General features: G+C 42.8%; 1 protein-coding gene across 2 annotated transcripts in view; it reads right to left on the bottom strand.

Annotated features, from left to right (window-relative positions):
- Positions 1-12156, bottom strand: part of LOC128915584 (contactin-4) — a 345257-nt gene that overhangs the window by 32732 nt on the left and 300369 nt on the right. For both annotated transcript variants that reach the window (XM_054216146.1, XM_054216147.1), the window contains exon 13: positions 9552-9679. In XM_054216146.1, the coding sequence (XP_054072121.1) occupies positions 9552-9679 (128 nt within the window). The remainder of the gene's footprint in view (positions 1-9551; positions 9680-12156) is intronic.

Here is a 12156-nt window from a genome sequence, read left to right as displayed (position 1 = left end):
TAGGTCATCTGCTCTTTCAGCTGATGTATGGATTTGATCTTCAATGATGAGCTAAACAACCCCATCTTCTATTGATGACTGAGAACTCCCGAACCTCTTGCTTTTTTGGGAGTGGACAAGAAAATTCCTAAAACAAAGTGCTGAGCTTTTTAAGGAATTATTCTAAACCTTTTTTTTACGGCAGGAGAGGTTGCAATAATGCTGACTCTGCAATACATTGCGAGTTTAAGATAGGGATACAGAACAGAAATGTGAAATCTTTTTTTTTCCCCCCCTTCTATAGGGTATACAGACATAATGGTTGAACTTTTCTACAAAAAGTATTTCTTCTCCACATTATGTGCTGAATCAGGTATATTTATAACCAACAGCCACTTGCTCTTGTCTTGAATTCCTTATTCACCTGTGCAGTTACCAGTTTTAAGACCCCCGATGTGCCTGAAGGTTGGCTGGGGGTTGGAGGGACACAGACCGGAAAGGGGAAGGTGGTGGTGGGAGAACTGGGGGGAAGAAAACTGCTGCATTTACCATTATCCAGTGCAAATATTTCACACCAAGTGGCACTCTGTACATCAGAATCAGATAGGCAAAGTACCTGGAGAAGCTGTTTCGTAAGAGTCAATATATTTGTATTTCTGCTTTTAAAAATATAACTCTAATAATGCTAGAGATAAGTCTGAAATTGGCAAGAGAGATAGGCGGGAGATCTATGCTTTTTAATATCAAGCTCTTCACCAAGATGACTTTTATCACATTAATGGCTAAATCACCCTGATTGTAAAACAGCCAAAATGAGGCAATTAGTAAGGCCTGTGACAGGCACAGAAAACGGAACGCACAAGGTTTTCAGTGCAAGCCAGATGGATATCTTCAATATATTTCTTATTGTCTGCTTGTGGTAATATGTTCAATTAAACTGAATCAGTACTACAGAAGACCCTTTGAATTGCCTGAAAAAAATTGTCTGCTGCAAATTTAATGAAGCTTAACAGTTGTATTATGTTTACAAGTTTTATTTGTTATGATCAGTAAGTGTTTACAAGAAAAAAAACCCAACTAACTTACTTCATTCAACTAGCCCAAAGAGCAAACCATTGGTATTTCACAGCTCATTTCATTTCCATGTTTCTTTGCCATTTACTGGGTTTGTCCTTAGCAGCTGACCTAATTTTTTTTTCCCCTCCCAAATAAGAAACCACCAGCTCTTCCTGCGTTGCTCATTCCCGAGCTGTGAGTCAAGTCTCACTCAACAGTTTGACCACCAACTTGTGTTACGACATGTCCCCAAAGGGGCCGAGGGAAATGTCCAGCCACGGGCCGGTCCCTCTGATGCTTGTTATGAACCCCATTGATGTTGGAGCAAGGTGCCCACCCTTCTCCAGCACAACGCCGCCAGCAGCCCGTGGCTGTCGTGTTTGACAAGTTCACATGAAGGAAATCAAAAGCAAAAGACGCATCTGAGCAGAACCAAGGAGGGGTGGCTTTAGGGAAGGCTCGACAGCAGACGAGGCATCTGCTTCTCATTTTGCCACTTCTCTAATCTCAGAATAATTACAACCTTTTTGCTTCAATTAACTGTCAGAAAAATGGAAATGCTGACATGATACACAGCTATTTCATCCTCCCTGGGGTGCTTTGGGCCTGACCTGATTTTTCTGATGACCTCAGGTTCTCACCTGAACGGAGCTGGGAGAAAACCTAGATGTCTACCAGACTCAGGTGTGACACACGCAGGGGAGATGCACCTCCCAGCTCTGAAACACAAAGGTGAGCTCCTTACAACTGCAGAAGGCAATTTGGATAGGCATCGTACAACAACCTCGACTGTGGTTTAAGTTAGAAATAAACATGTCGGTTGCCTGAAACCATAAAATACTTGATTAAACCTTGTGTTTGAAGTGCCAGATGGAGAAGAGCTCCTTAAAAGCTGCAAGGACCCTGAGGTACCTACTGTATACCAGCCCCATCACCAGCTTCTACGTGAAGTTTTTCCACACTGGGTTCATTAAGGAGATCCAGCAAAGCGCAGCCTGAAGCGTTGGGGCAACCATGGTTGAGGGGAAGGAGGAGAAGATGCGGCAGATGCACAGCTCCTGCATTTATAATTGTGCCTTTCATGCAGTGCTTTGGGTCATAATTTTACTTAAACCTAGCAAAATACCCTTAATTGTGTCCTAGAAATAATTGGTGTCGGTGGAAATAGTCCAATTAGAGCTGAATATATTCCTTTGCAATTTTATGGCCAAAGATCATTGCTTTCATTGTCAATTGTTAAAGTCAAGCATTTGCTACTGGTTGTGAGTTAGAAGTCAAGACAGATTTTCAAACTCAGAAACCTAAACATGAGAATACAGCAACATGTACTCATGAATAACTCAGTGCTTACCGGTCTCTATAGCGCTCTCTAATCCTATTTTGCCTACAAACCCCTGATTTAGAGATTCTGGAGACCAACAGTTTGTACTCTAAATTGACTTTTTCTCCCTGAAATTTTTAAAAACAATGTGTTACACCATATAAGGAATATCCATTCATTTGTGGACTACATATAAAAACTGTGTCCAGCAACTACTAAAAAAGCCTTTAACAGTAATAAAACTTTTGCCTTTTTCAGAGTTCCAATTCTTTGGTAAGTGTAGAAAATCTTGGCTTTGATACCAGGTGAACACACACCTCGTGTGCTATCCAGCATAATTATAAAAAGCCCATAAAATATGGACAGCCCTGAAGTGCTGCTCTGGGATTATTACTGTAAACTCTGCCTCTCTTTTTTAAATTGTATTTTGTGCTTTCAACACCAGGTGCCATTTAACCAGGTCCTTTCTTAAGGGCTGAGGCACAACCAATATGAATTTAAATTAGATTGAGTCGAACCACGAGGAAAGAAAAATAAAGACCTTGCATAACCTTAAACATGGAAGGATCAAGACAGACCTCAGCAAGAGTGACAGAGGGGTTATTCATGTTTCAAAATGACTAACCACTAAACCCAAGACATATGGAGGGATGGTGTAGAAAAAGCCTGCAATAGCTTCCTGGGACAGCTTTCCATATGAGCAAAGAACCAGTGGCGCGTCTGATGGGGGAAGAATCAGAGAGGTACAGAGAGGGTTTCTAGTCATGCGGATGGTGCTTAAATGGGTCAACAGATTTAAGTATCTGCTGTATTTTCCCCCTGGTTAATGTTAAAAAAAACCAAAAACCCAACATCTTAATGTATGGCTTACTCTGCCCTCTTGGGGAAAAAAGTTGAACCTCCAAGCCAAGCAACTGATATCCTGGTTACTCAGAAGTAGTTCCTGACATAGCTGAGAACAGCTGGGAAAATCCATGGCGCTAGAGTTATCTGTATTCACTGATTAAAAACGGGAAAAAAAAGGACACATGAAAATACACAAACTCCTTATAGAAAGACTAGCATTTCATGCAACTGCAAAGTAAAACCATTGCACGGTTCCTCTGCAGCCAGACCCATTCAGAGCACACCCTAACACACAGAGCCACTGTGGTAATGCACCCAGCACCTCTGCACAGGTTGGTAGAATTAATTCAAAACATGTATTTTTGACTAAGAGAAAATCAGGTTTATTAAACACCATCTTTTGCTACTGATGGAGTCAGCAATGGCAGCATTTGAGAACCAGCTCAGCTGTCAACAAGCCCAGCGTTTGCTGATCTCAGTAGCACAAACGGCCACGGCGGTAGATTGAAGGCTGGCGCTGATGCCAAAGCAGATGCTGAAGAACAGAGTCAGCTATACGAGCTCTGATATGCAGAATCAGTCTCTGGGATCACGGAAATAAATTATTTTGAAGTACAAACCAAGATATAAATAGACACATACACTAAGGATGGAAATAATTTGGTAAGGAACGCACAACTGTGATCTAAAACTTGTACAATAATGTTCTGGATATTCACTCTGGATTGAGTGTAACTATGAATATCCAATTAAAAAAAATCAGAATCATGGTAATGTGTGAACATTTCCAAAAGAATAAAATAATTCTCTGAAAACCCATGAGGGATATTATTTCGACTGTATGATTCTCTATCTGATTTTGACCTATTTTCTAAGTTTTATTCTTCAGTCTACTATAACATAAACATGGGATTAATTTAAAAGTCTGCCTGGACCCTCAAGTTTGTAAACAATACATTTAAAAAAAAAGCATCAAAGTGAAGGCATTACACTAAGTTGTCTTTAACACAATTATGGGAGGTTATGATGATGTCTTCAAAGGTAAAAAGAACTACAAAAAGAACTACTGCTGTGAAATTCCGCAGCCGGTGTTTCATGACGAGCACTGTTGGTGCACACACATCTGCCCCAGCTTCTGCGCTGTTCAGCTTCAGAAGGCTGATGGGTATGAAGGTATCAAAGTCACCTCAGCCCAAACGAGGAACTTTATGCCCAAATGGAAAAGGAGGCATAAGCAATTCTGTTTGATTGCATGCCTGCTCATTAGCACACACCAGCTTACTGTATTATGTGGAAATTAAGCCACAAATGACTTAAAGAAACCCTGCACCATGCATTATCAGCCACGTTCCACCCAAAACTCCTGAAACATGCAATAGCAGACAGATGGTCAGGCATTAGAGAGCGACGTCTCTCCACTGGCGCACACCTGTGGAGCTTGAGAACTGAACTCTTCAGTTCTTCAGGGGCAGCATAATATTCATAATCTCTGAATATGAAAAAATGGTTACTCCTTATCTACTAAGACAATCCATAGTAGTTTAAATCCACTCTATCTCCATGGATACGAGGCAAGCACAATGCATTTTCCAAGGAACATAGTTCAATATCAATCAATTAACGCTGAAACGGTGACAACCACAGATGGCCAGAGGGGCCAGGAAGGCCATCGCATCTTTAGAGAGCGCGAACGCTGTGTCCATGCGGATCAGCACAGCACTGCCCCGAACTATGAGCCCAGCTACTTTTAAAGGACTAGAATAACACAGTAAAAACTGCAGGTTTAAAGGCAATAACATTTGAAGTCTCTGAAAAGTTACTCAATAATGGACCGGAATTTACCGTATTTAATCAATCGTTTCAATTTTAAATGCAATACACCAATTCAACGTTCACACAAAGGAATAGGCTTGGAATGGAAAATATGCAATTTTATAGAAAATAATTCGGATCACTGTGCTGAACAAAATCAAGACTATCAGGCTATTCAAGCGTGAGGAAAAAATAACCTACTGACATTATCTTTGTATTCTTTTTCTGCTAAAGTGCTATGGATACCAGCTAACAAAAGTTCTCTTGCTTTTACTGCCTTGAGGCCTCCCCTGACAGTCCAAACGAGACGAGCTAATAGCAGTAGGAAAATGTTAAAGGTGCATCATAATGAAACAGGCAAATAAAGTCATCGGAACTTGCCTTTGTTGGAGATGCAACAATGTGAGCGGAATTGCTGTACTTCCCGACAAGAACAGAAACGTGCAGGCTCTAACAGGCATTCACATGCTGCTTCTGCCCATTAAACCACAGAGATAAGGGGACTGGAAAGGACTGGGTCATGCTGGTCCGCAATCAAAGGCAACCGGATAATAAATGGTACGAAAAGCTGTTTCTGGCAGGCTGGAGTGCTTTGAAACCCAAGAGCACCTCGGCCACCCCATGAGCTTCTGGTGCTTCCCCATCACCAGTTCCACACCCACAGCTCCCAGTTTGGACACAGCAGCAGCTCTGCTCACCTCTGCAACCGCCGCTGCCGACCTGGAAATGACAAAGGACCGCACCATCCGGATACAGGCTGCGGAGCCAAGCTGAATTATTAGATTTATAGATAGAGTTGTATAAAAATGTATATATAAATGTATATAAAAATTCATATAAATACATCTATTTTTATATATAGATAGATTTACAGCTTAGAACACAGCCAGAAGGACAGCAGACATTCGAGAGGAAGCCATACGTGTCTACGGTGGGTGCCACGACCCGTTTACCTCCGACATCAGAAAAGCAAAGGTGGCCACAGGCTCATCGAAATCTTTAGTGCGCCTGCTGGGAAATGAGCTGCATGACAAGGATTTTCTCATCCTGTGAAAGAAACGGTGGCATCTCTGCATTCTGTCATTTGCTTGTTTTCGCTGCTTCTTCCATACCTCATGCTGCCAGAGAAACTCCATTTGGGTCTCGGTCACTGTGCAAGCTGGGACGTTGGCACCAGGAGCCTCTCCTTCCACCTCCTATATTCAGAGCTTTTATTGCAACACCTTGAAATTAGTTTCCCATTTCAGAGCTTCTGCTGTATTAGCCAGTTTATATCACTACGTTAAATACAAATAAACTCATATTGTTCAGTCTACATCTGTTTACGCTATTTGTCATTTAATCCCCAAGTACTGAGAAAGTCTATACTCTTTCTCAGTGTTGGAAGAATTGAACATTTAGCCTCAAGTATTCCCTTCAAGGGAAAAAATGGAAAAAGAAAGATGGAAAATTAATATTTATATATTACATGTAAACACATGCCGTGTTTTACATAGCTCTGAACACTGTCTGCGGGATTCTGCTCTACCCTTACAAATTCAATCCTGTTTTTAATTTAAAGGTCAAACTGTACATGCAAGTTTGCAAGATTTCAGGTCTCGGAGGCCAGAATGGTTCTCATTTAGCACCAACCAACAACACAAACTCAAACCACAATCTCAGTGGTTCAGAAAACCACGAAGGTTCACCAGCTCTGACAACAGCATGTTAATACACAGCCCTATGGGCATGCGTCAGAATTTCACATTTTTTAAGCTGTCTACTCATGCATAATATGAATATTTATTCATCCCTCTCTGGTTGTTTGCCAGAGATTTATTTTAAGCTCCTTGGTTCTGGTGTAACAGATATTCTCCTCCTCCTCCTCCCATCCTTGTCTACACTGTCTTTGACACTGTCGGCATCTCTCCCTGAGAGAGAAAGAAAATTAAAAAAAAAAAAAAAAAAAAAGGAGAACCCGCAATATTAATGGAAGAACACAGGAAGGTTAGAGAAAACGTCTTTTGACCTTCACAGTTTTTTAACTCAATGACATGATTTAGAAAAGAATATAAGCATCTCTTAAGGTCAAAAAACTCATCAGCTGATAAATTAGTCTTTTTGTACACCACAAAACTGAGTTAAAATAGGGTATTCGGTCATATTTCCGTCCAAACTTGCCGGTGTTTTACTTAGGGCAGAGAAACTCAAGCATTTCAGTATAAAATACAGTATTTTACACAGTTCATTTGGAGTTCAGAATAGTTTCTGCTCTTTTATACCTTTTATGGGATAGACTTTGAAATTGCATTTCTCAGTTTGCTGTTAATATCCACATCTCAGGCTTAAGAGTTTATTCTCTGCTTCATGCACATGTGTCGCTCCCATTAATGCTAATGGAATCGAGTTAAAACGGAGCACTGAGGGAGAAAAAAGTACTTGCTAATCCTTTATAACCTTACCGCAAAGAAAAGTGATTTGTAAACCATGTGAACCCAAAGATCAGGTACAATAGCTCAGAGTTAGGGGCTATTCCTCGGGTACCGCGAGGAAGAAAGGCTAAGCCAGGAATTACAGAAGCATGACTCTTCAATAACAGAAACCGAACAGTCCTATTTTCAACAATTAGCTTTTTTTACGGTGGTACAAGTGGTCCCTGAACTGCAGACCCCAATCCAGACCCCTCAGTGCCCCGCAGCACTCCAAAAACCAGGACAACCTTGGCCGTGCCTGTGGATGCAGCCAGTGCCTCCCGCTGCCGGGCACACACCACCCTCCTGCGGTCCCGAGGGGTCCAGGGGAGGACGTCTGAGCTGCGGTCACTGTTTTGCTCCGGGGCAGACAGTAGCTGATCGACCCTTTTAATAATTGACAAGGTCTTTTTTATGTTTGTTGTCCCCAAGCGGTGCTTTCCCAACGATTTATTGTGGGTGCCTCCTCAGGACAACTGCGATTAAGAAAAGGCAGAGACAGCTCACAGCGAGATCTGACCCCCGTCTTCACTTGTCTCTGGTTTTGTTCACAGGGACAGGCTCGGCCAGGGACAAATGCCATGCAAGCTGTTCAAATCAACTCCAAACCTGACGAACTCTTGGTGTCAATGTGCTACAGCACTCCTTTTACAAAGAAGATATGAAGGGTAACACAGCCCTCCACCTTGGGGCTGCACTGTTTGGCCCCTTGGTGTAAGGGAAGCAGAAGGGCCGAGTGCGGTGGAGCACAACCCCAGGAACATCCCATCTAACCACACGTCCCTCACGGGAGAGCGAAGGCAGAGCCAAACATTTTGCTCAGAGAAAAACAGAGAAAAAACCTGTCACCTGCAGTCTGTGCCGATACCAGGGGCTCACCAGCTCTCTCAGCGCCGGCCTGATCCTGACATTCCTTTCTGAAATCTGCTCTGACTATAAAAACCACAGAGTAAAACTTGCATTGAAACATTTTAAAGTATTCCCTATATACACCATAAAAATAAGGGATGGGGAGAGCCTCTAACCAAATACTATCCATCAATGCCAATATAAGGGAGAATTAAAACTGACAGCATTAGAGCTCTGCGATTGATTTATTGCTTTGTAATCAATCTTTCCTGATTTGTTATCCAATATAGGTTTTTTCCCCAAATAAGGAGGAGATGGGAGAGTGATTATAAGTGTGATAATCTATGTATTCATTGCCCATAATAATTCATCAGACATCAGACTACTCATAAGCAGACCAAAAATTAGTTTAAGACTTTAGTCAGTGTCTCTCATTGTTTATCAAATTATTTTAAATATTTTTGCTTTTGAAAAAAATATTTGACAAAAAAATTCTGAACACACACACACACACACACACACACACACACACACACACACGAGTGAACACTTGGAATTCCCAAAATGCAGAAATTCAGCCCTGGATAAGAAAAGATGAAATTAAATTAGAGTTTGTGCATCTTTTAAAAAATTATGACACTCAGTTGCAAGGGTGAAAACTCTTGTATCACTCTGAAAACAGGTTTTACAGAGTATTACAGAGTTCGGATGTTTTTTAAAAAGATAACAGAAGTTTAAGAGTAACAAGAATAAATGAAGTTGAACTAGCCACGACATGTTTTTAAAGGACACCACCTAATCTTGGCATCCTGAGGGCAACATTTCTGCACATGCACGTCCTTTGCAAAACTGAATCTTAGGACACAGCTGGCTGCGGCACCAGAAAGTATTTCTCAAGCGCAATTACTGGCCATTGCTAGAAACACGTCAACGCCATGGACCAGGGACCTGGCTTTGTGTTACAATTCCCATATCATTTGCAGTATAATTTTAAACTACGTGTGAAAACAAATGCATTAACTTGGTGTGAGCACCATCACTCGGCGTGATCCCAGAGCCCTTCCGTGGTCCTCTCTGAGCCACGAGGCTCAGCAGGTTTCCGAGATGCTAAAGACGCTTTAATACCCCCAGATTCAACTTGCATCAGAGGGGAAAGGTGCAGCACATGCAGGGCTGCTTCGGACGCTCTTAGACGCTAAGATGGAATACCAGTCATATGCAATAAAAACTGCAATTACCTTTCACAACCAGACTGCCCGTGCTGCTTGCCGTCCCAAAGTGGTTTGTTGCCACGCAGGTGTAACTCCCTGCGTCGGACTTGGTGACGTTGACAATCCGGAGGCTCCCATCATCCAAAACAGTGATTCTGGAAAGACAGCAGACATGAAAGTTATATATTTTTTAAGTTAACATAAAACTCTTTCGAGTCTGCATTAATTATTGATGGTTTGAACAACAGAGTTCAGTTTGTAACGTTGCCCGTTACAGAGGGACTTTAGCTGACAAAAATCTCTTAGGACGCAACTCATAAATACTGAATGCATCATTTACATGAGTTTTCCATGTCTTTACTTGAGGGCAACTTTAATTTACACACCAGCAGCTTGTGTAGGTTTTACGCGTGTTTGTACTTTGATATTCAGCGCTCACCATGACAACCCTCGCAACACGTGCTACATCTAAAAAATCTCCATGCTCACTGCTTAACAATGTAAAAGCTTCTGCCCAACAGATGCAATGAAGCAGGTGTTTCATTGCTGCTTTTTTTTTTTCCCCAGGAAGGCTGATGGTTTTTCAGCGAGGGTACCACGCTGCCAAGCTGCCCCCCGCCCCCACGCTCTCCACCTCCCTGCCTGCAGCATAGCTCAGCCCGCGGGGCTTATCTGCAGTCACACTTGCAGGCTAAAAAAAATATTAGCCTATTTCATTCCCGTCCTCCTCCTTGCATACATGCTCCCCATCACAACAGTGCCATTCTCTGCAGTGGTACGCGCCTCTCGGATGGGGGGAGGCAGTGGGGGAAGGCAGGTTAAATCCTGGGTTGATCCCCGGCCCGTCTTCTTGCACAAGGGCGGCACTCCAGGCTCGCCTGGTGCTCACAGTTAGCTCTGGCTCCCGTCCCATCTTCTTCTGCTCTGCTCTAAGTCAATGAAAACAGAAAACCCGATCCTGCCCAGTAAACCCCATTGAAACATGAACGGCTTGTGCCCTGCGGAGGCATAATCGAAGCAGACACCTGAAAAACATTTTCCCCAGCCAAATATCACCTCTTTTAGCAAAATACTTAGTTGTCTGCCCAATTGTGCTGTCTTGGGCCACAACCTGCATTCTCCCCTTCAGCCACTTTCAGATCTGCACAGAAAAATCTTGTATTAATTCCTGCCTTCTCCTGCTCACTTATTTCCCAATTTACCTAATCTGAAAGAAAATGAAGAAGCCTTCCTGCATCCTTAACGCCAATCAAGCTCTGCGCAACTGGATTGAGAAATTAGGAGGAAACAATACTTGCACCATGGCAGAAGTGCCCAGATGGCACTTCCCACCTCAAAAGGCTTTAAGAAACAGACCATACGCATGGGCACGAGCCTTTTCTCGCCGTCATAGGACAGCACTGAGGCAGCTGAATGAAGTATCAGTGTTAGACAAGGCATGGGCACAAGCACAAAGGGCATCAGACCTTGCCAGCCCTGGGCTGAGCAGGGTCTCCAGCAAGACTCAGGAGACATCGTCTCACCTAAGGGAGCCGCTGTGGGTGGCTTTTGTCATGCCCTGCTCTCTTGATGGGCACACATGGGCTACTCAGTCCACATGCATAGACCTGCTTCCAAAAATGGGACACTTAGAATGTCTTTATGACAGTATCGAGAGAGGACGAGGAAGACAGTGCAAGATGCTCCAACAGCAGCCACCAAATCCCCGTCCTGGCTACCCTCTCCCTGACCTGCTCTTGCAGCAGCACGGCACCACGCAGGCCAGCTGGCAGAGCCCAGGGACAGAGGTCATATTTCACACATCAGTAGCGGTGATATTAATAGAAGTTTCTCAACTGGCTTATAGGTCTCCAAATTGTGGCAGTCAGTAACATTCACTATTGTAATTTATTTTTGCAGGACTCTAGTGCCATATATTTGCTTCTGTAGCAGTTGCTCCAGCTCAATAATTGGAAGAGAGTAGTATATAGCTACTTGTCTCTTATCTTCACCACTATGTTGGCACAAATCAATGCACGTATTACATTAAATGTGCACTGGAGCACAGGACTTGCCACACTGGCCTCCAGTGCAGGAGCCCGAGCAGCGGCAGCACCAGGAGCTCCCAAGGAATTATTTACTGCTGTTATCAATTTCAGGTCTTTGGAAACAATAGTGCCTTTCTGAAAGCTGAAGGTGCCCTTGGCACACATTAAAATTCAAATCAATATATGCGACAGAACAAGCTCAGCAATATGCTCTGGCTCAAGAAGGACCACCCGGCGCCGGCACTGCCCCTGCCAGGCTCTGCACTCGATCCCGCAGCATGTTTAACATCCCAAGAAATCCAGAAAAATGTGATGTTTTAGACTATTTCTGTACAGTTGAGATATTATTTTTTTTAATTTATTTATGTTTTATTTTTAGCCATATTGTTGAAACCTATTTACTGTATAATCGCTTCCATAGATCATTTTAATTGTATCTGTTGATGAAGCCAGCTTTAATTTCAAATTCTAATGCCTTTTCTGTCTCTGTATTTCCCATGTTATTGGTTTGCTTCAAAGTCATCTTTAGTCCCAACGTAAAATTAGTTTGCAACTAATGTGGACTGGATCACCCCGGAGACAACCTGTTGATGCGGACAGTCAGT

Source organism: Rissa tridactyla, chromosome 10, assembly GCF_028500815.1.
Source record: "Rissa tridactyla isolate bRisTri1 chromosome 10, bRisTri1.patW.cur.20221130, whole genome shotgun sequence".
Taxonomy (NCBI): Eukaryota; Metazoa; Chordata; class Aves; order Charadriiformes; family Laridae; genus Rissa; species Rissa tridactyla.
This window is presented reverse-complemented; position numbering and strand designations above follow the sequence as displayed.